Source organism: Momordica charantia (assembly GCF_013281855.1).
Source record: "Momordica charantia cultivar OHB3-1 chromosome 10 unlocalized genomic scaffold, Mcharantia_2.0 BLBB01000010.1, whole genome shotgun sequence".
Taxonomy (NCBI): domain Eukaryota; kingdom Viridiplantae; phylum Streptophyta; class Magnoliopsida; order Cucurbitales; family Cucurbitaceae; genus Momordica; species Momordica charantia.
Window position 1 is genome coordinate 2,580,350 of NW_028275158.1, and position 24,440 is coordinate 2,604,789.

General features: G+C 35.3%; 3 protein-coding genes and 1 long non-coding RNA gene across 7 annotated transcripts; 2 read left to right on the forward strand and 2 right to left on the reverse strand.

Annotated features, from left to right (window-relative positions):
• Positions 1–579: 579 nt before the first annotated feature.
• Positions 580–5,027, reverse strand: LOC111017760 (uncharacterized). Its single transcript, XR_002602321.2, has 3 exons — positions 2,287–5,027; positions 1,581–1,695; positions 580–1,212 (listed from the first exon to the last, which is right to left on the reverse strand). It is a non-coding gene; the product is annotated as an uncharacterized LOC111017760 (long non-coding RNA).
• Positions 5,028–10,079: 5,052 nt separating this feature from the next.
• Positions 10,080–14,472, forward strand: LOC111017737 (Magnesium transporter CorA-like family protein). Of its 4 annotated transcripts, XM_022293584.2 has the most exons (6): positions 10,080–10,232; positions 10,341–10,571; positions 11,040–11,802; positions 12,327–12,406; positions 13,357–13,621; positions 13,720–14,472. In XM_022293584.2, the coding sequence occupies exons 2-6, from the start codon at positions 10,545–10,547 to the stop codon at positions 13,992–13,994; spliced, it is 1,410 nt and encodes a 469-aa protein (XP_022149276.1). In that variant the 5' UTR covers positions 10,080–10,232; positions 10,341–10,544; the 3' UTR covers positions 13,995–14,472. The 4 variants fall into 4 exon arrangements, with proteins under 4 accessions (XP_022149276.1, XP_022149277.1, XP_022149280.1 ...); XM_022293585.2 differs by having other exon boundaries at positions 10,149–10,571; XM_022293588.2 differs by lacking the exon at positions 10,080–10,232 and having other exon boundaries at positions 10,561–10,685.
• Positions 14,473–16,013: 1,541 nt separating this feature from the next.
• MTHSC70-2 (mitochondrial HSO70 2) lies at positions 16,014–19,836 on the forward strand. Its single transcript, XM_022293518.2, has 6 exons — positions 16,014–16,257; positions 16,930–17,006; positions 17,096–17,174; positions 17,265–17,831; positions 17,954–18,574; positions 18,877–19,836. Exons 1-6 carry the CDS (start codon positions 16,183–16,185, stop codon positions 19,498–19,500), a joined length of 2,043 nt encoding a protein of 680 aa, XP_022149210.1. The 5' UTR covers positions 16,014–16,182; the 3' UTR covers positions 19,501–19,836.
• A 676-nt stretch (positions 19,837–20,512) lies between these two features.
• LOC111017687 (transcription factor GTE7) lies at positions 20,513–23,126 on the reverse strand. Its single transcript, XM_022293519.2, has 4 exons — positions 21,532–23,126; positions 21,204–21,417; positions 20,948–21,112; positions 20,513–20,841 (listed from the first exon to the last, which is right to left on the reverse strand). The coding sequence occupies exons 1-3, from the start codon at positions 22,870–22,872 to the stop codon at positions 21,057–21,059; spliced, it is 1,611 nt and encodes a 536-aa protein (XP_022149211.1). The 5' UTR covers positions 22,873–23,126; the 3' UTR covers positions 20,513–20,841; positions 20,948–21,056.
• Positions 23,127–24,440: the final 1,314 nt, after the last annotated feature.

Genomic DNA, 24,440 nt, shown 5'->3' on the forward strand with positions numbered 1-24,440 from the left:
TTCTCTGATGGTGGTGCTTTATTAGGTTCAACTATGTCATCCTAATTAACAACAGTTATGAATTTCGACCTGATCTTAGGCTCTGATTCACCCTCCATGGACGAATCTTGCAGAGGAATCCTTAGATTTTCAGGACATTGTATTAACATAAAGACAGACCAGTGAAGTAAATGGTTAAGAAACCTATTATTCTAACAGTGACGGTTTGTGTAGATCGACTGAAATCAGAAATAAAATATGCATTCCATAATTAAAAACTTAGGCATTCCCTCTGAAATTGCATGTGACTCAGTCAGGTAAGAATCTAAAATGCATGCTTTCACATGAAAATCATTATTTTTACTTCCGAAAGATAATATATGCATTCTAGAAGTACAATCCATACATCCCCTCCAAAATTGTATGTGGCAGTGTCACTGGTTTAGAAGTCAAAGTAAGAACAAAGAATGACGGATGCTTTTGCAAGAGAACACATTTATTTTCATGTCCAAAAGACAATGTTTACTCTTCTATATGAATAGTACTTGGACGTTAGTTTGCCATCAACCATAAACACATATGGAAGATTACAATCGCGCACCTCGACTAATCTCACGGGACAACCGTCTTATCCAAGACTAAGGCCTACTTCTTGTACAAATAAATGGGCTTAGTTGGATTTTGAATGGCAGTACAAATGTCATCATCAGTCAAGTCCTCACATCGATCCACTTTTTGCACAAGGATGTTATACCCACCACTCACATGAGTATTTACAATCACAATTACAATGTAACATGATATAAGCCTACAATGACAAAATGTTGACAATATCCTTTCTAGGTTAACTAAGGTTTAGTTGTCAAATTTCTGTCATTTTCAGCTTAGTCCTTTGTCTATTATTAATTAAAGTCTCGAACTACCAAGGTTTTTTCAATCATACCTTATTTAGCCGGATTGAAAAGATGAAAAATTGTTACTAATCCCTCGGGTATGATTAAAATCTTACATTCTTACTCAAGTGTATTAACAGTGGGTAAGGCAAATGTCCCCATCGAGAATGTCAGATAAAAAAAATTACCGTATTCAATCTAATGAAAACTAAAGTCTGTAATAACAAACATACATACCTCTAACTCTTCAGGGAGATTGATTGGAAAATATAGTGAATGCACACCTGAGAGTTCGTGCGTTGACATTTCTTCCTTCTTTCCTCAACCATAAGACAAAATGCTGTTGCAAACCAAAAAATAAATAAAAAAGAGAAGTACGATCATGTTGAAAGAATATTCAGAACAAGAGCGCCCTGATCCACCTATCCATGATCAATAGGTGAATATAGGAAGCCATCATATCCAAGAAAGGTTCATAATTCAACAATGTCAACATATATCTTGAGAACATACAAATATAATGCTACTACCTTTCTACACATCACTTTACATAAGCAACAACATATGCAAGCATGCTATCCATTCCATATAATAGAAATTTTGATGAGAACAGATGATCAATGAATGAGCAAGCTACGATACTACACAACCATGTGATATAATTGACCCAAGCCAGTAGGAATATGAAGGCAAGAAAGAATTCAGAACCTTTGATTATGTTATTTCTCCCGGCATGCTCTTTGGCAACAGAAATCAAAGCACAACTTATACGTGACTTCAAATTCAGCCTAGGAAGTAGAGTTTTAGTATGTTGTACTATAACCTGCAAATAAAATTAAGGCCAAATAAATTTATAAGAGTTTAAAATCATCAACATCCTTATAAGCCAAAAAGTTATATAAAATTGCACACTCACACCCAAGAGAATAGGAACAAAAGAAAGCAACCATTCTCTGTGAAAACTAAAAATAATGAGAGAAATTATAAGCACAGCTAATCATCTGGAGACCGATGCTAATTAGCATACTGGTTCAACTTTTTTGCCAACTGAGGAACGTCACAGCGATCAGCTAGACCATTGTATTTCGTACAGTTCAATAACAAGTAAAGAACACATGGACATGTTTCTAGAAACTTATGTTGAGCTCTATTATAATTATATCATATAGTTGAAAATTTTTCATAGTAGACAAATTGGAAGTACAATCCTACCGCCAAGCTAAAATCATATTTAACTTTATGCAAACAGCATCTTGATGAAAATATTGTATCCTGACAACATACAAATATAATGCCACTAGAAATTTGGATGAGAATGGATGATCAATGAATGAGCAAGCTACCATACTACACAACCGTGTGATATAATTGACCCAAGCCAGTAGGAATATGAAGGCAAGAAAAAATTGAGAACCTTTGATTATGTTATTTCTCCACAACTGGCATGCTCTTTAACAACAGAAACCAAATAGAACTTCTAGGTGACTTCAAGTTCAGCCTAGGAAGTAGAGTTTTAGTATGTTGTACTATAACCTGCAAATAAAATTAAGGCCAAACAAATTTATTAGAGTTTAAAATCATCAACTTCCTTTTAAGTCAAAAGTTATATAAAATTGCAGACTTACACGCAAAAGAATAGGAACAAAAGAAAACAAACATTCTCTGTGAAAACTAAAAAGAGAAATTATAAGCACAACTAATCATCTGTAGACCGATGCTACTTAGCATACCTGGTTCAACTTTTTTGCTAACTGAGGAACGCCACAGCGATCAGCTAGATCATTGTATTCCATAAAATTCATTAACAAATTAAGAACACATGGATATTTTTTAGAAACTTATGTTGAGCTCTATTATAATTTTATTATATAGTTGAAATTTTTTCATACCAGACAACTTGGAAGTACAATCCTACCGTCAAGCTAAGAAAATTTTCACCTATATGATATAATTATAATAGAGCTTAACATAAGTTCTAGAAACATATGCACGTGTTCTTTACTTTTTATTGAACTATACAGAAATACAATGGTCTAGCTGATCATTGTGATGTTCCTCAGTTGGCAAAAAAGTTGAACCAGGTATGCTAAGTAGCATCGGTCTCCATATGATTAGTTGTACTTATAATTTCACTCATTGTTTTTAGTTTTCACAGAAAATGGTTGTTTTATTTTGTTCCTATTCTCTTGCGTGTGAGTCTGCAATTTTATAAAACTTTTGGCTTATAAGGAAGTTGATGATTTTAAACTCTTATAAAGTTATTTGGCCTTAATTTTATTTACAGGTTATAGTACAACATACTAAAACTCTACTTCCTAGGTTGAACTTGAAGTCACGTACAAGTTCTGCTATGGTTTCTGTTGCCAAAGAGCATGCTTGTGGAGAAATAACAAAATCAAATATTCTCAATTTTTTCTTGCGTTCATATTCCTACTGGCTTGGGTCAATTATATCACACGGTTGTGTAGTATGGTAGCTTGCTCATCCATTGATCATCCATTCTCATCCAAATTTCTAGTGGCATTATATTTGTATGTTCTCAAGATACAATATTTTCATAAGATGTTTGCTATTTGCATAAAGTTAAATATGATTTTAGCTTGGCAATAGGATAATTCTCCCAATTTGTGTTATATAAAAATTTTCACCTATATGATATAATTATAATAGAGCTCAACATAAGTTTCTAGAAACATATCAATGTGTTCTTTACTTGTTATTGAACTGTACAGGAATATAATGGTCTAGCTGATCACTGTGTTCCTCAGTTGGCAAAAAAGTTGAACCAAGTATGCTAAGTAGCATCAGTCTCTAGATGATTAGTTGTGCTTATAATTTCTCTCATTATTTTTAGTTTTCACATAGAATGGTTCTTTTCTTTTGTTCCTATTCTCTTATGTGTGAGTCTGCAATTTTATAAAACTTTTGGCTTATAAGGAAGTTGATGATTTTAAACTCTTATGAATTTATTTGGCCTTAATTTTATTTGCAGGTTATAGTACAACATACTAAAACTGTACTTCCTAGGCTGAACTTGAAGTCACGTAGAAGTTCTGCTTTGGTTTCTGTTGCCAAAGAGCATGCCAGTTGTGGAGAAATAACATAATCAAAGGTTCTCGATTTATTCTTGCCTTCATATTCCTTCTAGATTGGGTCAATTATATCACGTGATTGTGTAGTATGAGGAACAAAAGAAAACAACCACTCTCTATGAAAACTAAAAATAATGAGAGAAATTATAAGCACAACTAATCATCTGGAGACCGATGCTACTTAACATACCTAGTTCAACTTTTTTGCCAACTGAGGAACGCCGTAGCGATCAGCTAAATCATTTTATTTCGTACCGTTCAATAACAAGTAAAGAACACATGGGTATCTTTCTAGAAACTTATGTTGAGCTGTACTATAATTATAGCATATAGTTGAAATTTTTTCATAGCAGACAAATTGGAAGTACAATCCTACCGCCAAGCTAAAATCATATTTAACTTTATGCAACCAGCAAGCATCTGGATGAAAATATTGTATCTTGAGAACATACAAATATAATGTCATTAGAATTTTTGATGAGAATTGATGAAATTATAAGCACAACTAATCATCTGGAGACCGATACTACTTAACATACCTGGTTCAACTTTTTTGCCAACTGAGGAAGTGATCAGCTAGACCATTGTATTCATGTTCAATAACAAGTAAAGAACACGTGGATATGTTTCTAGAAACTTATGTTGAGCTCTATTATAATTGTATTCCTTTTCTTTAGGGGCTTCCTCTTGGCTGTTTTTTTGTATGCCCTTTTTAGGCCTTTTGGTGTATATTTTGTATCCTTTTCATTTTTCTCAATGAAAGTATTGTTTCATATATAAAAAAAAATATATATTATATCATATAGGTGAAATTTTTTTATAGCAGACAAATTGGGAGTATTATCCTATAGCCAAGCTAAAATCATATTTAACTTCATACAAACAGTCGTCGGAGACGGGAGGCGGCGGTTGCGACAGTTGAGCTTCCATTGGTTACTGCGAGTGCGGCGGCCGCCGGGAGATGTGGGAGAGAACGACCGGAGTGCCCAACGCAAGTACTGTGAGTCCGTGAGTCTCTGAGACTGAATTTGCTTTTTGACAGAAAATTAATTTGTGGAAAAAGCTTGGCGGCTCATATAGGGACAATTTTGAAATTTCCCATACTCGCAGCACCTAGCGGCGAGTAATTTCCATAACATTATTATTTTTTAATAAGTTTCAAATATTGCACATGGTGATTTTTCATATATATATATATATATATATATATATTACTAATAATAGAGGACTATTATTTTTAAAAACAAATTATACCATCCATGCATGCTGTAAATTAATACTAGTATAATAACTATTTGATAAATAAATAATAATAAATCTTCACTTTTAATTGGTTCCAATAGTCAAATTTATTTCATGAAAAGTAGATTTATTTTGATTAACAAATAGGGCTTATTAGTTTAAATAACTAGCAACATATTTAGTTTACTTAATAAAATTTAATAAGAATGATTGGTATATATAAATTAAAGAAAATGGTATCGAGATATGCCAAAAGATGTTTTTATCAACTATAAAATCACCCTTTTATTTTAGTATGTTGCTTTTCTTTTAACTAAGATAATTATAGGTTGCTCGAATGATTTTAATTTATATAGTAAAATCTAAAATAAAATAAATTAATATACAAGATGATGAAAATAAAAAATATAATTGAAACTAAAAAAAAAAAGTTGTGAACTTGTGAGAGTGTGAAACGGTTGAAGAAGGGGTGGAATGAAGATGCAGCGATTCTAATCCCACTTGCGTAGGGCATTATTGTCCCGTGAGGCGCTCTTTCTCTCTTCCGTTACCTTTTTAATTAAAAAATAAAAATAAAAAAGCAAAAATACATATCTTTTTTGACGTTGAATGTTGAACCTTTCTACTTCATCCCATATTTGTTATTCCTAACCAAAAAAAAATTAATAATAAATTAAATTAAATTAAATTAAGGCAAAAGTTTTGATTTAGTCTTTGTCATTCAAACTAAATTGGAGGACTAACAAAAAAAATTGTAGTTTGACTCTAACAGTTTATAATTGTCTCCATCATGACCGCGTATTTTTTCAAGTATAATAAATATAGAGTATGGAGATATATGAACCAAATGTTTTTTTTTTTTTTTTTTACGGAACTACATGCCTTAAAAAACAAGAATTTGTCATTTATTTGTTAATTAATAGTATATTTCAAAGTTGAGTAAGAGATACACTGAAATCACGCGGTTTGAGACGGGTAAAAATTGTTTAAAGTTAATTCACGATATTTTACTAAAATATAAGGATTGAATTCTAAATTTTAAAATGAATAATGGTTTAAATGGAAGCCAAACCTATATTATATGACTTAATTTTAACTTTTAAAATTATATGGATCGAATTAAAATATAAGTTCAAACTATATGAACCAAACTAATTTAACCGAACAAATTATGATTTTGTATAAACGTGACAGTTTAAGGTTTTTTTAGACATCTGTCTGAATTCGAAGTCTGTTTCTAAATGATATAGTGAGAAATTCAAATTTCATATGTAATCAAATAAATACATATAAACTTTTGTATGATTGGAAAATTTTCGCATATATAATTTGGTTGCATATTGCACATGTCATGTTAAGTGCATTAAAAAATAAAACTATATTTCTATCATGAACTTTATTAAATTAGTTAGTTGTAATATTAAAATTTTCATATAATAAAATAGAATTATAAATTTAAATAAATAATTATTGGTAGAACGACATTCAAAGTTACTCAAAGTCTTGCTGAAAAAAATCAAAGTCAGATGTCAAGTTGAGTGTGGAGTGCATTTAGATAAGTGGAAAATTTTTAAGTTGGTTAAAGAGAAACCTACGACTTGTTTTTATATTTTACTAAAAAATAAAACTGCTCTTATATTTGTATAAAAAAAAAGTCACCTAATTCCTCATAGTTCCAACTTACTAGAATTTTTAAAACTAACTTATGTATTGAAAAAAGCCACCTAATTCCTTATGCATTAAAAAGAATGATGTTTGAATATTTATATTTAAATAAATTGAAAAATCAATTCATCATATTGAAACCGCAATAAGAAGGAAAAAAAGGGGGAAAAAACAACAATAGGAGACAAAAAGAACAAGAGAAAATCCTACAACTAGCGTGTAATAGGATCCTATGGATAAATTGAGGATGATGCGTCATAAGGGTTTGAAGCCGAGAGATTATTACTGGATCGTACATTACGACCCTTCCAGTCAAAAGCTGCAAAATTTTGATTACAAAATAATTAATAACCAGCAAAGACATAATCTCTGTATATACGCGCGAACCTCCATCAAAATAGAACAGAAAGAGAGAAGAGTAGGATGAAAATGCACTAGCCGTCTTTGAATGTACGACATTGTCCACCAAAAAAGTACCATTACTATCTAAAGCATCCAATATAATCTCCAAAAAGTTAAAAGGGGAACGTCTAATATTGTTCAATTAAAAAGTGCAGAAAAAGACTCTCATGTGAAGCTAACATGGCTCTATACATACAAGTATAGCCAAAGAAAGATGAAACGAGACGGACGGTCAGAGGCTGCAGCTGGACTACCATAGGAAAGTCCACCCCCTCCCGCTAACATAGAAAGAGATTCCTAAGAGTCTCTATGTGAATCTCTTCCCGACCCGGCCGAATCGGGCCATCACTTGGGGTGGGAATGACTCAGCCCACATGCATCATTTGATGAAAGCACTCCAGTCCAGTTGCCTCCTCAAAGTAACCACGCTTTCCCTCCCTCAAAACAATGCTTATAATAATTTTATTAAAAATGCACGATCTCGAAAAAATATTTTAGAACTATTATACCCCTTTAATTTTTAGTTAATGATAAACAAATAATTCAAATTAATTTTAACCTATAAAATAAAATAAATTTTATTTTATTTTATTTTATAAGGGGCACTTATTTGAAAATGGAAAAAATTTTACTAATTACATTTGAATTTAATAATAAAATAAAATTATATTTATAATAGAAATTAAGCTATCTATTATAAATATAGTAAATTAATTTGTTAATAAATTAATTATACACTAAATATATAGAATATAAAACGTTTTCTTAAAACTTTTAAAAAATTATTTTAATTACCGTTAAATCACAGAATTTCTAAAATTTTGTAACTTTTCATCATCTATTACTATATAAATTTGAGTTTTCTCCCACGTTGTGTTCACAAATATTTTTTTATTTATTCTTCTTTTTAGTCTTCTCAATTCATTACTCTCAAATAATTCTTCAATCTTAAAAGGACATCTTAAGATGTTTGTGACATATTTAAGTTGCAATGAAGCATGTTTTGGATCTATATCTCGGATCATAGACCGTGTCGTTTCAATTCCACCTTGTGATGAAATGTTTTTTTTTTTGAGCTTTGATTTTTAATCTCTGCAATGGTGATCTTCAAGTAAAATCATGAAGTTGAAAGTATCAGATATTCCTAGAGGCATACTATTAAAAAAATTGGTGACTTGACGACAGGGGAGCCAGCACCGAAGCCCAACGATTGTTCACGTTAGAATTCTCGATTTTTTATGTAGTTATAATATTTTATTTTGTTCGTTGACCACAGTACCAACTTTTTTTTTTGCCATATTTGATTGATTTTATTCGATGCAAATGATTTTATAAAATTCTACCACATTGTGAGAAAATTTATTTTAATGAATGAGTCTATAGCCAGGGCACATTAGATGTTTTTTGTTTGTTTTATAATTAATGTATTTTTTATTTAAAATGGTTGGAAAAATCAATAATTTATTGATATAATTACAGGCTTATATTATTTAAAAAAATCATGTCCTTATAAGTTTTTAATTAAGTATAGACAGTAAATTAATTAATCAATCAATTATCAATAATAATCAGTAAGTAATTTAGGAAGTTGGAATACTTTTTTTTATTTGTCATTTCATTCATGTGGTAGTTAAAGAATTTTCAAATAATAAATATAATTATAACATGAAATCAAATAATTAAAATAATTTTTCTTTATTGAAGTTGAAAATTTTAATATATTACCTAAAAAAATTAGGCTGGAAAATATTTATAATTTTAATTGAATATGTAGTTAAAAAACAAGAGGTCTAAATTAGATAAAAATAACATATTCAAAATGAGAATATAAAAAATTGTTATATTAAACGTAAGAAAATGAAAGATAATACAATTTATAATAAATAGAATGTGAAAGGTTGGTAGGTAAAAGGTACGCGTTCATGTGCATAAATTAATTATAACTTTTGTATATACTAATAGGAATATTAAAATTTTTGAATGCCAAAAGTTTTATAATTTTTCATTGACTCCCACGATAAATTTGTATGTTTAATTTATTTCCACGACAATTTGAAAAATTTATGTCGATAAAATTAAGAAACTTAAACCTATATATACTAATAATAAACCAGAATAGTTTAAAAAGATGTGTATGATATAGAAAAGGTAAAACATCAACAAATTAATTTAAAATTGAATAAGATATTATATTATTCGATTGATTTGATTCGTATTTTATATTTAGACATCATTTTTATCATTTTTTTAATTTCAACTTTGATTAATAATAATTCGATTTAGTCTTATATTTTTACAATTACACCAATTATAAATAATAAAATATAACAAATTTATGATATTTTTACAAATTTAAAACCATACTAATTTAGTTGAATAAACTATTTTTATAATAAATAAAATCAATATTTTTATTAGGTGTTCCACGTGTTATTAAACTAGTTATATCAAATGGATTTTCCTTTCAAGATAAACTTAATACATTATGAAAAATCTTTAAATAAAAATTCAAACCTAAACTCGAGATAAAAAGAAAAGACATCAAAATCCCTAGCTAAACAAATGTCTAACACACTGCAAACAATATTACAATAAGTGAAGAACCACAAATTTAACTAAAACATGTATTAATTTTACTATTTTTTGTACTAAAAAATATTACTATTTATTTAACTTCAAACACAAAGTTGAAATACAAATTTAAAGAATTTAATAACAAATTTAACAAACTAAGGGCAAAAAGAAAATGGAGTTTTCAATTCACTTTATAGAAAGATCAAGAATGGATATTTACAACATGAAAAAGTTACTTCCTTTGGATAGGTTATAGATGGTCATTTCATAGTTATTGGCTTTCGCTGCCCATTTGTGAACTATTTTTGACTCTTTTCTGGTACCAATGGGCAATTACTGGCCGCCAACACCTTCAATTGAGAGCCCCAACGAAGAAAAGATTTTAGTAAGTGGATCTAAATTGAAGCGCAATAGATTTGAATTCCATCTTCTTGTCAACGAATTATTAAAAGGGATTCGTGATTGGAAGTGATTGAAATATATTATTGTACAGCGCTGCAATTCGGTTTTCAAAATAGTTCATCCAACTTCCCGACTTGGCGATGGGAAGGAAGCTTCGCGGAAACACGACAACCGGTAGAACAGGTTTTGTTTAATCCCTTCTGTCAATCAAAGGGAATTTTATATTGCGGAAAATTCCACGTGGGTGTTGAATTTTCGCTGCGGTTTCATGTTTTGAGACCTACGTGGTGGTTGAATGGCCTTTGACAAGGCCGGGAAGAAGGTAGTTTTTTCAAAATTTGGAAATTCGCCTTTTCGCTGCTTTTTTTTTCGTTTGTTCTGATTTAGGTTTTCTCGTTGATGTATTGGGGATAGGGTTTTCGATTCTTTTCGGGAGGTAATTCTTTTTGATTTATGATTCAATTGCATATTTCGTTTCTTTTGTTCTTGTGGTTGCTTCTGAAATTCAAATCTGCGATTCTTATCGATTCGTAATTCCATGGATTCCTTTCTGTTGCTTTGGAGAAATGGTTCTTATGGGCTGTGGAATCCTGCTTTATTCGAGACAGGGTCAAGTGGTTTTTGGTACTTCTTCATTAGTTTATATTGCTCTTGGCCTTTATGTTTAGATCTAAGTGGAGTTACTGTTTTGTTTTGAGCAATTAAGCTGTCGAAATTTGTGGGGAAATTAGAACAATTTGCTTGAATTTGGTATGATGGGGTGGTTGATCTCTGGTATTTGAAATTTCAGAACAAATTCATGGAGCTTGCTAATGCGGAGCCTGTTGCTAATGGGGAGTTGGATGAATTGGATAGGGAAACTTCAGCACACCTTCTCTTGCGGGAGGCCGGTCTGTCCCATCACTTTCCGGGCATGGTGAGGAAGAGAGCGTACATATTTGATGGATATGGGAGCTACTACAATAAGGATTGGGATCTTACTGAGGGTAGAGGAAATGAGTTTTGTTGGTATCATGTAGAACTCCCAAAAGGAAATCAAAAACTGTCACAATCTGCACAGTACCTCATAGACGTTCTTTGCCCGCCTTTGAAACTTCAGGACATTCTCTCCCTTGTCAGCAATGGACCCTTTTGTGGACATGTTGATGGGGCGCTTGTCTTCAGAGTGAATTCACCTGGCCCTCCATCTTCTGATTTTACATTCAGAATTGCTGCTAGAATTACTGAGAATTCTGTCATCACCGTGTCTTTGGGTCGCGTTCCCCGATTAGGATTCTCCCCGGTTGGTCAGTCTCTTCTCTCAGAGGTTCCTAGTGTGGAGATCCCCTCCCACTTTAGAAGTGAGCGGAGAGAAAGTGGGGGCATTGTAATTAGGGAGCATGTTCTTGAATTCTTATTGACAATGAACCACTCGGAGGAGGCTGATAATCCTGTGCCGATGTCCCTCTCAAATCTAGTTGTTCATATTATTGATACACATGTGGATCACCTTCAAGATGTGGTGACTAAGCTTGAGATTGAGTTAGATTCCGTGGAGCTTGAAATGGATAAAGGTATGGTTCTTTGCAGCATAAAGTAGTCGCTCTTATAGATATAGAATCATTTACGATAGGAAATGTTTTTGTATTTACTTTCTCCTGAAGATGAATACTATAAGTCTATAAACCGCCTCCTGTTTGAGAAAGAGCTGGGTTCGATATGGCATTTGTTTTTACTTTCAAGGAAAAAAGACGTCTGGAGAGGTGTATTTACTTGGAACTTCATCATGTTTGTACTCATTTGGACTTTTTAGTTAAGAGCATCGATCGTGTCTGTTCAATACATATACATATACATAATATTGTTTTGTGTTATGTGTTTGATTTGGAACTTACTGAATTTTTTTCCCTGATCTCAATCCGTTTGTGAACTATCTTGAACTTTCCTGATATATTGAACGATGAAAATGGAAGATTATAATATTCACCTATTATCATGAACTTTGATTCTTTCCATAAGCTTTCACTGACAGAGTATGGGTTGTCTTAATGGATTTTCGATATGTAATAACAGAAATCTATTCTTGTGCTGTTTTTAGGTGGATTTGCCTTGAAAAAACAAATGCTCGATGACCGAAGATTCCCCAAAATGAACCTTAATTTGCAGCGGCTCCTGCAGGTAGTTTCTCAATTCGTGTAAGAAAATCCCCTCCCCCCCAGTTTAGAGATTAAATTATAAGTTACTTTGGCCAATGAACTTTAAAGATTGTAGATTGTGTACATTTATTTCTTGTACATTAAATTTTATAGTTAACAAATTTTCTATTAGGTTCATTAACTTTGGATTTTGTATCTAATAGGTCCATGTGGTTAATTTGTAAACACCAACGCCATCAAATATTTGAACCTGCTGTAAATCAGCCCACCAAACAATATTTAAAACATCCAGCGTGTTATGTTAGGGTTAAAATGATCAAGTTAACAACAGAGACATGTTAGACACAAGATTGAAGTTAAGTAACCTATTAGAAACTCTTTTAAATGCATTGACTAGAACTCGATAGTCCACAAACAGACAAACTTAAAAGTTTTGGGCATGTTAGAGGCTTTTTCAAGTTCAAGGCTAAATAAATATTACTCTGAAAGTTCCGAGACTAAACTTGTAATTTAACCAAATTTAAATCATATTAAGGTACATTAAGGTTTTGAATAAACATACTGCGAGCCTCATTGGAGGCTCATGATCCATGATGGTGAGGATCAAGCTGTTCGGTGTATCTGCCACGATGGTCTGTGGATTTCAGATCAAAGATTCTTCTTAAATGACCTGATGTGTCTACAACCATAACCTGACTATTGAACTCTTGTCGATAGACAATCAATGATCTGAAAACTAAGGCTTTGTTTCCATGTCATAGCAAATGAGTTTTTATTTAAGTTGAAAATGGATTGAACTATATGTGTGAATTCTGAAGCATAAACTAGGAAATGCTGATCACAACCGTTGTGAATGGAAGATATTGTTCGGGCATATTAGTATATCTTCTGCAATTGGTTTTTGCGCTTATTAATCTATTATCTAATCTTACGTATCCATCTTGCTTTTGTCTGTATTTTCATGGAGCGCAGGTGATTGCACACGGGGAACAAGTCTTTCCACGAGTGAGAGAAAAGTGTTCTTCTAAACAATGGTTTGCCAGTGAAGACATCAGCTCACTCGAGGAATTGGTTGGACGTTTAAGAAGGTTGAAGGAGAATGTGGGATTTTTGGCGAATCGCGTCACTGCTATACAGGCTGGTCTCGATAGCTGGCAAGCCGAGCAAATTAACAAGAAACTCTATTATCTATCATTTCTTTCAATCATATTCTTACCATTATCGGTCGTTACTGGAGGTAACACACTTGTTTTAGAACACTGTTTTAGTTCCAGTTCTTTTGCCATGAACTCATTTGAAAAAATTTCATCCTAATGTTCTGGAACCTCTCGGCAGTATTTGGTATGAATGTTGGTGGAGTACCATGGACAGATCAGAAAAATCCAGAGTTGAAAGACGGGTTTCGTAACGTCATGTTTCTCTGCATTGTAATGCTAATAGCGGTGCTGCTCTGCTTCAGTTTCCCGGCTCTTTATACCTACCTAGCAGCATGGCATCGGCGGAGGAAGATGAGAAAGAGCTGGTCTCTCAACAGAAAATCTTTTCTGAAGAGAACTGTAAGAAATAATGGGGTTGAAGGTAGGGGAGGAGGTGGTTATCTTCGGATCTGACGATATGCATCCTTTCCATCCGTACTCATTTCGTTACATCCATCCAAAAGACCAGACGAACATGCCTTTTGAAGACCCAGCTTCTCGGTCTCGATCTTGGGTGATTTGTAAGTTAAACCATTGAACTACCATTGCTTGTCGAACCCCGATTGATCGGTAAATATTGAACAAAAATCTTGCATTACTGTATCCTCCCTTACCCTGGTAGACAGACTGGCTTGAAAGAACTTGGTTGCAGTTTGTTTCAGGTCAATGAGGTTAGCCAGTTCTATCCTAACAGTATTTTTTTTTCCCTTTTCTTTAACATTTGTAAGCTCTTGACATGTACAGTTTCTTTTATTCTTTTCTTCTTTTTTCTCCCACAGAGATTTGTATTGTTTTTTGGCAGCTTTCAATGCCTTTGATCAGTTCCTCACTGGACTGTTGTACTTGTTAACTTCCACCAATGATTTATTGTAACTGTTAGCAACTTCTTTTTTTTTTGTTTTTTAATTTATTTTGTAAATACATGAGAGTGTTTGGGTTAATCTATATGCCTTTTGATTAATTTCCTTATTATATGGAATCAAGAAATTCATGGAAATGCATATTTGCCAGTGTTATATCATGATTTCATAATAACAAAATCACACGTTTCTGTTTTTTGTTTCTTTTTTTATATCTTCTCCTTTTTAATAAAAATATAATTGTGTGTGGTATATATATTTATAGAAAAATTAATTTTTTAATAAAACATTTTTAAAAAATTTATGTTATATTTCTAATATTTAATATGCATTTTAGAAGTCGATAAAAGCTTGAAATGTAAATAAGAAACGAACAACCTAACTTTATTGAAAGTTATCAAGTGTGAGTCCCAACAAAAATAAGATTTTGAAAAGTATAATGACTAAATGAATGTTGATGTGTCAAAACGAGCATAGTTCGTAATAATTGTTGTATTTAAAAAAAAAATGTTTATGTCATTTTTCAATTTTATTATTTTTTTAATGTTTTTCAATTTCAATTCCATCTTTTTCTGTATTAAGTTTTTGAAATCATGTAATTACAATTCGTAAATGTTAGAAATGATATAGGAATTTAAACCCGATCGGTTTTAAATGATATATGATTAATGAACAGTGAGCACAGTAATGTTTATGGTAGAATATAAAAGTTTTACGAAAAAAAAAAGACCAATTAAATATTTATAACTACAGTATGGTTTATTTCTTATAGTGTTTGTTAAAACGTAGGAACGAAATTAGTTGGTGAGACTCGATCAAATTTTAGAATCATTTCCTCAATCATCTATGATTAATTATATTGCAAATAAATATATGTATAAATAGCCGTCGGCGAATTAATTCTGTATTTATAATTTATGCTGTAATAATTTAAAATAGAAACAAAAACTAAATAACGACCCTTTTAAATTTTGTGTACCAATCGGATCATAATTTGATAGACAAGATACTTAATATCTTGATGATTTATTTATCATTTTTATAATCGTTGAACTAAAAAAAGTCAAAATTTTCTTAATTTTATATTATCAATTATATGTTAATCATAAAATTAATTTGTTGGTTTAAATATTAGTTTGGTCTATGTCATTCTCACCTTAGTTCAACACGGTTTGGTTCATGTACTCTTAAAAAGTTACAATTTCAGTCTTTTTATATTTACTTTTATCTAATTTATTTCGATCATAGTTTTAATACAACACTTCACTTTCTAAAATTTTTTGAAACGTAGTTATAAATTTATATTAAAGGATTTTCATCGTTTATAAAATTGTTAAAATTTTACCACCAAATTAGTCCCAGTTTAGAGTAAAAGGACCAAAATCAACCTTTCAAAAACTCCATAGATTAAAATTAATTAAGATTTTTAAAAATACAAGATCAAAATAAATAAAAATAAAAAATGAACAAACTAAAATAATATCTAAACCTAATTTATATTTATGAAAAATGGTTGGTTTTTAGGTTTAGGTTTGGAGAGTGGCGGTAGAGATCTAGAATGTTCCACGACGACCAGGGTTGCTAGAACCATCCGTCATTTCTCATCACCGCCTCACATAAAACCTCTCCCTTCAATTTCTTCGTTCCCCCAAAACCCTAAACCCTTCGCACAGGCCCAACCAAAATCGTCTCTCTCTCTCTCTCTCTTCCTCTCTACTGGTTTCTTGCACCTCATTTCTGCCATGGCCACGGGTGTGCTGCTTCGTTCTCTTCGACGTCGCGATGTAGCCTCCTCCTCCCTTTCGGCTTACCGATCCGTATGTCTGCTCCTCACTTTCGTAGTTATTCATTTGTTTGTTTTCTGCTGTCGATCCTCGGTTTTAACCTTGTGAGTCTCCGAGATTTGTTGCTATTAGGCCTGTGGGAGCTGCTTCTGGTTTAATATTTGTGTTTGTTGTGTTGTTTGTAATCGTAGAAATTGGTGTTATCGAATTTCGGTTTTGATTATGAATTTCGGGGTACGGGGCTTGTGTTGTACTCGCCCTATCGGATCTGTGTGTAACGAATTTGTAATGATTATTTATTTTTGTACGGGGATCGGAACGGCTCGTTGGTGAGTGGGCTTAAGTAGCTTGAAGGTATTCTGGAATTAGTCGTGCGAATGACATATTATATGTTTTTATTTGTGACGATACTGGGAATTCCATAATCTTTTGATGATTTGAATCACTTATTGCCCTTGGCTAGTTAAGGTAGGACGCCGTATGGATTGATGGTCTAAGAAATGACTGTGATGCGATTCTGCAATTCCCTTAGCTGCACGAATATTCATGTTATGCCAACACGTCTCTGTTTTTTGTGTTTTCTATAATATGTTCTTTCGGCTTCAATCTGTGGCCAGTAATTTCAAACTTTGTTGATCACTGGCATTTGATATCTTCAATAAAAATTCTTAGACTTAAACTCTTGTGTTTCTAATGATGATGCAGTTAACAAGCAATGCCAAGCCGTCATGGACCAAATCTCAACTTAGTCAATCATGGGCAACTTTGTCCAGGCCATTCAGGTTCTGCTGACTTGTAAAAATAGTTGTAAGTTTATGTTAACTGTTGGTTTCCATCATTTCCTTATAGTTGCCTTGTCCACTCCGTACAGTTCCAAGCCTGCTGGGAATGATGTAATTGGTATTGATTTGGGTACCACCAACTCCTGTGTTTCTGTCATGGAAGGGAAGGTAAGTCTAGCCTACAATGTACACATGTGATTGATTGATGGCTCAGTGTGCCATTTTTCTGCCTCCCTGATTCTGGTTATATGTTTGTAGAATCCAAAAGTTATTGAAAACTCTGAAGGTGCTAGGACTACACCATCGGTGGTTGCTTTCAATCAGAAAGGTGAATTACTTGTAGGAACTCCAGCAAAGAGACAGGCGGTAACAAATCCAACAAACACTGTGTTCGGGACCAAACGTCTGATTGGTAGGCGTTTTGACGACCCTCAGACACAGAAGGAAATGAAGATGGTACCATACAAAATAGTCAGAGCTCCGAATGGAGATGCTTGGGTTGAAGCAAATGGACAGCAGTACTCGCCAAGTCAGATTGGTGCTTTTGTTCTAACAAAGATGAAGGAAACTGCTGAAGCCTACCTTGGAAAGACCGTGTCGAAGGCTGTGATTACTGTTCCGGCTTATTTCAATGATGCACAGAGACAAGCAACAAAGGACGCTGGCAGGATTGCTGGTTTGGATGTTCTTAGAATTATCAACGAACCCACTGCTGCTGCACTTTCTTATGGAATGAACAACAAGGAGGGTCTTATTGCTGTCTTTGATCTTGGTGGTGGCACATTCGATGTTTCCATCTTGGAGATATCCAATGGTGTTTTTGAGGTACAATGTTTATTTTATTATTTTCGAAATATAAGTTTCACATAATTTATTTTCTTCCTTAATATTTGAGCTTTACTAACTACTATTGATTTTTTTTAAAAAATTATATATTTTCTTTTTAGGTGAAAGCAACAAACGGTGACACATTCTTGGGAGGAGAGGATTTTGACAATGCTTTACTGGACTTCCTTGTAAGTGAGTTCAAACGGACTGAGGCAATTGACCTTACCAAGGACAGGCTTGCCTTGCAGAGGCTTAGAGAGGCTGCAGAAAAGGCAAAGATTGAGCTATCATCTACGTCACAGACTGAAATTAACCTGCCATTTATCACTGCTGATGCAACTGGTGCTAAGCATCTGAACATCACTTTGACCAGGTCGAAATTTGAAAGCCTAGTAAGTCACCTGATTGAAAGGACCAAGGCCCCATGTAAGAACTGTTTGAAGGATGGCAATATTTCTATCAAAGAGGTCGATGAAGTGCTTTTAGTTGGTGGAATGACTCGTGTACCCAAGGTTCAAGAGGTTGTCACAGAAATTTTTGGAAAGAGCCCCAGTAAAGGAGTGAATCCTGATGAAGCAGTTGCTATGGGAGCTGCAATTCAGGGTGGCATTCTCCGTGGTGATGTCAAAGAGTTGCTTCTTTTAGATGTTACCCCACTATCGCTTGGTATTGAGACACTTGGTGGTATCTTTACAAGGTTGATCAGTCGGAACACTACCATTCCCACCAAGAAGAGTCAGGTAATTCTTCGAAGCTTATTACCTTATTTAGTGCATGCATGTTGGTTCATAACAGTAAAATCTACTACTTTGGATAACCTGCTTTCAAGTTATTCATTTCCTCATCCCCACATGTTTGGCAAAGTCCTGGAGCATCCACTGTAATAGATAGGAGCTGATGAAGTAGTAAGCATTTACAGTTATAGGTAGTGGATAAGTATTTAATACTGTTGTTATATCAAGCCAATATCTGTATGCTAAGGCTGATCGAATCTTGCCCGTTGTGGATGCTTCTTTAATTATTCGACTTTCCATCATTGCAGGTGTTCTCAACCGCAGCTGACAATCAGACCCAGGTTGGTATCAAGGTATTGCAAGGTGAGCGAGAAATGGCCTCTGACAACAAACTTCTAGGAGAGTTTGAGCTAGTTGGAATTCCCCCTGCTCCAAGAGGAATGCCTCAAATTGAGGTGACATTTGACATTGATGCCAACGGTATTGTTACTGTCTCTGCCAAGGACAAGTCCACTGGTAAAGAGCAACAAATCACCATTCGATCTTCTGGAGGACTCTCAGAAGACGAAATTGAGAAGATGGTCAAGGAAGCAGAGTTGCACGCCCAGAAGGATCAAGAAAGGAAAGCTCTGATCGATATCAGAAACAGTGCAGATACTACCATCTACAGCATAGAGAAGAGCTTGGCCGAATACAGGGAGAAAATACCTAGCGAGGTTGCCAAAGAGATAGAGGATTCAGTGGCAGACCTGAGGAAGGCAATGTCAGAAGATGACATTGAAGCGATCAAGTCAAAACTTGATGCTGCCAACAAAGCCGTTTCCAAGATTGGACAGCATATGGCTGGTGGTTCAGGAGGTGGTGCTGCTTCCGGAGGATCTCAGGGTGGTGAACAAGCTTCTGAAGCCGAGTACGAGGAGGTGAAGAAATGAGCAACATAATTGTTCGGGTGCACGGAGTTTTCCTTATTTTAACAACCAAAGGTGCTCTTATTTTAATATGGTGATAGGACTAAGAATTCTAGCGGATTTTGTATCTAAATGTTGGAGGTTGGAATATGTTTAGAATGTTCCTGATATAGTAGCAGTGTTGCTTTGTTTGCTTTTGTTGAATTCTTCATTGTTTAAGAATTCGTCAGTGATTTGGGTCACTGCCTGCCCGTTCTCGATGATAAAAACTCTCCCGTGAAAAGAGGATTCTCTGGACCATGTTCTTGGTTTTGGTTAAATTGGTGAATAAACTCTCACTCAAATACACGTTCTCTCTTACTGACCTTGTCATATATGGAATAACTCGGGACCATTTTCCTCGTCTGTTTACTTCTATTTCTATGTAAATTACTGCAAACACAGACAGCAGGAATCAAAGTTCAGACTGTGATGTTCTTTGCTCTGTCATCAAGTGATTTCATGGGATTTCCAATGTCCAAAGTCTCAAAAAAGGCTGAAATGGGTTTGTTGTCTTCCTTTTCTCAACTTTTAAGGTCTCTGCATCCATGGCGATGTTGCAGAGAGGAAAGTGACCATATGTATTGCACGTGCAGGGAGTGTGCAAAAGAAGATGGATCAAGAGGGGCGGCGTTGTTGTATCCACAAAACAAAATACCATCAATTAATGAAGTGTTGAGAGTGGGGCACCCAACGAAGCCAACTAGTTTTGGTGGTAAGTTTTTGGCCATATTCTTTCTTAATACAGTCTAATAAGCACATGGGGCCTTCCCATGAGATTCCTTTTCCAAGCTTAATGTTCAAACCTGGCATGTTGCATTGAGCATTGAAATTTCCTCCCTCCAACAGTCAAAGAAGAAGGCCTTCAAAACAATTAAATTAATTGAGTAGTGTTGATCCAGCTCCCCCTAGATTGAAGGGCAAGATAGGTGGGAAAAGTGTTGGGGTATGGTACGATTATCTAGGAATAAAGAACAATGTCATATTAGAATCCAAGTTTCACACCCACAAAAAAATTGCACATTGATTCACATTGAAACATTATGTATAAATGTAATGATGTGTACAGAGAGTATAAAACTCAAATTCTAAACCTGTTCTTCTTCTTCTTCTTCTTCTTCTTCTACATTCCTACACTGCATCATTTTCTCTAACTTTCTTCTTCCTTTACCTACAACTTTCCTTCTTCCCCAACTCTCCATTCTTCAGGTTCCCAAGTGTTTTCTGTTATGTTATTATGCCTTCAAGATCCATAAGCTGAGGCAGAAACTGCCGACTTAACCCATCATAAAGCTCACTATTTCGCACTCTGGAGATTAAACAACCCTGTAAAAGGTTTATAAATCAAATTAGCCATTGCTTCACATTGTGACAGAAGAGATAACATATAACAACAACTCGGAAAATGGAATGGACAAATTTAATTTAATACCTCATTCAGACAGATCTCTACCCAATGGTCCACTCCGTGCAGCGCAAGAGGGATTGTCGCTCTCCATTTTGGATCTCTTTCAGACCGTTCCATCATCAAATCTCACGCTTTATTGTGCATTGTCGTCAGAATCGCTCCCGGATGAACTGCCTTCGGAATCCGAATCTGCAAGGATGGTACACCCCATTAACCTCTACTTGTGGAAACAAATCCCAAATCTCAAAACATCCAGCAGAGGCTTAGAGTTGGGTTATACCACTCGAAGAGGAAGAATCATCACTGCTAGAACTGCTGGAGCCGCTGGAGCTACTGCTAGCATGGCCTCCTCCGGCGTCTTTCTCGATCTCCACCGGAGGAAAATTGCTCGCCGGCATCTCATCGCCAATGTCCACGTCTTCTTCACCAGCCTCCCCTTTGCGTTGCTTCTTTGTCTCGGAACCCACTTCGATTTTCTCAGTGACGGGCATAACCTGTCAAGATTCACAATACATAATCATCAGAACAAAGTAAACGTGATGAACCCAACCATTTGGTGGGGTGCGAAATGCTTATTGAGAGAGCCAGATTTGTAGAAGTAAATTTACCCCATTGGGCTTGTTAGATGCAGCGGGGAAGAGACCCTGTCGCTTGATCTTGCTCATCATCTTCTTCCAGTTCGTGACCAGCCGATCAAGCTCCCAGAGGGTTTCCGTATCTACAGCCTCAATGTCGAGCTCAATCTCATCCCCATCCTGCTTCAAATGGCCGTTTCTCTTTTTTATAATTTGCACCACTTGTTCCATTTTCTCCGGCGGCAAACTCTGCAACCCGATTCCCAACTTGTGCTTCTCTTCAAGAGTCATTTCTCTCTTGTTAGGATCTTTGGCTCTTGGCTTCGGCTGCTTCACCGGCTTCACAGGAGGTGCCCGCAGAGGCGATGGAGTTTTGACGGGCGACTGCGACTGCATCATAGGCGGGTTAGACGAGCTTGACGGAGCTTTGATCGACTCTGGCTTCTTCACAATTTGCTTCGAGCTATCCTTCTTAACCACCGTTCTTTCAGCCTCCGAATGATTCCAAGAACTCGCTTGATGCAACTCTTCTTGGTAGCCACGATATCGCCGATCTTCCTCTTCCAGTACCTCACCCACGGGCCGAAACAATTCGTCGAATCTCGTCAGTAATTGCTCTGCCATGGCGTGCACATCGTGGCCCCTGGGATTATAGGTCATCGCGTTCTTGAAGGTCAACCTCACGTCGGCAGCGAAATCGAACGGCGATTCATACGCATCTTTGCTCAACTTGGATTTCACGGATCCCAAATCCATTGGACGCTTTACGATGTCGTAGTAATCGTGAAGATTCATCCCAACCACATCGACCGGCTTGTTGAAGATCCAGCCATGTTTGTGCTTCATCAGTTTTGTCAAAATCTGCGAGCACGTCTTCATCAGATTACCGTTCTCTGAATTTGACCGCTTCAACTCCTTGCCGTTGCTCATAGTCGGCAGAGGCCGCTTGGTTCCCGAGGTTTTCGACGATTTTTTCTGGTGTTTTGGTCTGGAATGTAGGTCGCCGGAATTGATGCGATTTTTCAATTGCCGAATCTGTTCAAGTTCGGAGATTAACCTGCTCTTTAGCTCGATCAGCTCCTTCCTCGAACACGACGAAACATTGAAGCTCACATATTGACTGAAATCGACGCCGTTCGACAATCTCCGATGATGATTAATCGACGATGCATCATCTGACGCTGATTGAGTCACAGCCGGTGAGTCATCCATCTGGAAACCGTTCATCTCGCCGTGAAACTGTTTCTTGTTAAATTTAGGGTTAGGGTTTGAAAAAGGTACTTTACCCATGAATCCTCCTTCCGTACCGCGGCCGTTTCCCCTCGGCTGCGGCCAATTGGATTCGTTTCGGTTTGCTAAGACGGCGGAAGCCATTCCTGTACGGAATCCGAAATTTCCAGTAGGATTCCGACAGGGATCCGTCGAGGATTTCCCAATGCGGTTGAAGGGTTAAACATGAATCTGCCGGCACGTCGTCCCTACGCGCTCAAAAAATCCTCACGCGCCGCCGCAAAAAAGCCCTCCGAGGTGTACAAAAATTGAGAGGAAAAACAAAAAGGAAGAAGGAATCGTGCAACGCTAGTGTTCGAGGATTTTGGTTGATCCTGACTTCTGAGCGAGGAAGAAGAGGGGCTAGGGTCTGTTCTTAAAGGCGCGGAGATCTGCCCCGAAAAACTTCGGGCAGAATCGCGGCCGTCGATGCAGTCTGGAACGCCGATCCAACGGTCCAGATTCGCCCTCTCGTGCCGGTGAATTGACCAAGTGACCTGGCATGGACGGATCTGTCTCTCCGTGCACGTGGACACATCCGGACCGCCGGATTGTACTGTGATTCGGGGAGATGCGTTTGGGGTGAATTTGGGGCGAATTTGTCGTGCATTTAGGGTTTCGTATAGTTCACTCAGTTTTTATTGAGCTGGTGGGCCCCACAAGTGCTGATGTCGACCGAAAGGCGATTGGCTGATTTTCTGCACTGTGTGTGAGGTGTGGGCCCCACTGTGGGGTCGGCGAAAACGTGTGAACGAACCCTCCCTTCGTTTCCCCTCGGTCAATGTAAGGGTAATTCAGTAAATTCTCCCCCTCTTAATTTGCCTGACGCTTCTTCTATTTAAACACCGCATGTTCTCTCACTGCGCCCACCCGCGGTTCCCTTCCCTTCTTTCTCCTTTTAAAATTTGGATAACACGAAATAAATAAATATATAAATATTTGGATTAGTTTTGTAAAAAATTCACTTTCATTTCTTGACACGTTGTCCGTAAAACCAGCTTCAATCATATTTATCCTCATCATTAATTTTGAGAGAAAAAAAAAATCAAATTTCCACTCCTTTGAATTATTACCACTTCATGTAAGCAACGTTGGCATGTTGAGATGTTTTTTTCCTTATTTGGTGCTACTAATTTTCAGACACGGCAACATCTTATAAAATTGTCGATTGTCGATTCGTAACAAAATTTAAGTAGATATGACAAGCTTGATATTTTTCTTATGTGTTGAATTATAATATGATGTGAATAGAACTCCTTTATCATGGAATTAGACATGCTACTAACATCGACTTATTTGTTAGTAGTTATTAGGGTTTGATGTTTTTCAGTGGAGATCTCTACTTTGTGGAATCCTTTGTTTAGTGCTTGTTTGAGAAAACCTCGAATTTGCAAGGAATTATATCACCTTGACTCAAATTTGGTCACCTTCACCCATAATTGTTGCACGGAAAAAAAAACATCATTTGAAATTACATATGACCTATTAAGTGTAGTTATATAATATGGGTCAAATATAACATAGTTTATGAATTACCTTCTTTGGAGTTAGAAAAATAAAATTACACCAAACTTAAGAAGCTTTAAATCATTTCACAGGAATTTAGTACGAGAAGAAATTGTTGTAGCTAACATTAACATAATTTCGTGGTTAATGGATCTGGTTTATTTTTA

Coding starts and splice junctions, on each gene's coding strand:
- LOC111017737 (XM_022293584.2), top strand. CDS start 10,545: ATGGCCTTTGACAAGGCCGGGAAGAAG. Junction 10,572..11,039: donor TTGACAAGGCCGGGAAGAAG/GTAGTTTTTTCA, acceptor TTGAAATTTCAG/AACAAATTCATGGAGCTTGC. Junction 13,622..13,719: donor ATTATCGGTCGTTACTGGAG/GTAACACACTTG, acceptor ACCTCTCGGCAG/TATTTGGTATGAATGTTGGT.
- MTHSC70-2 (XM_022293518.2), top strand. CDS start 16,183: ATGGCCACGGGTGTGCTGCTTCGTTCTCTTCGACGTCGCGATGTAGCC. Junction 16,258..16,929: donor CCCTTTCGGCTTACCGATCC/GTATGTCTGCTC, acceptor ATGATGATGCAG/TTAACAAGCAATGCCAAGCC. Junction 17,832..17,953: donor TATCCAATGGTGTTTTTGAG/GTACAATGTTTA, acceptor TTTTCTTTTTAG/GTGAAAGCAACAAACGGTGA.
- LOC111017687 (XM_022293519.2), bottom strand. CDS start 22,872: ATGGCTTCCGCCGTCTTAGCAAACCGAAACGAATCCAATTGGCCGCAG. Junction 21,418..21,531: donor CATCTAACAAGCCCAATGGG/GTAAATTTACTT, acceptor GAATCTTGACAG/GTTATGCCCGTCACTGAGAA. Junction 21,113..21,203: donor TGATTCTTCCTCTTCGAGTG/GTATAACCCAAC, acceptor CCATCCTTGCAG/ATTCGGATTCCGAAGGCAGT.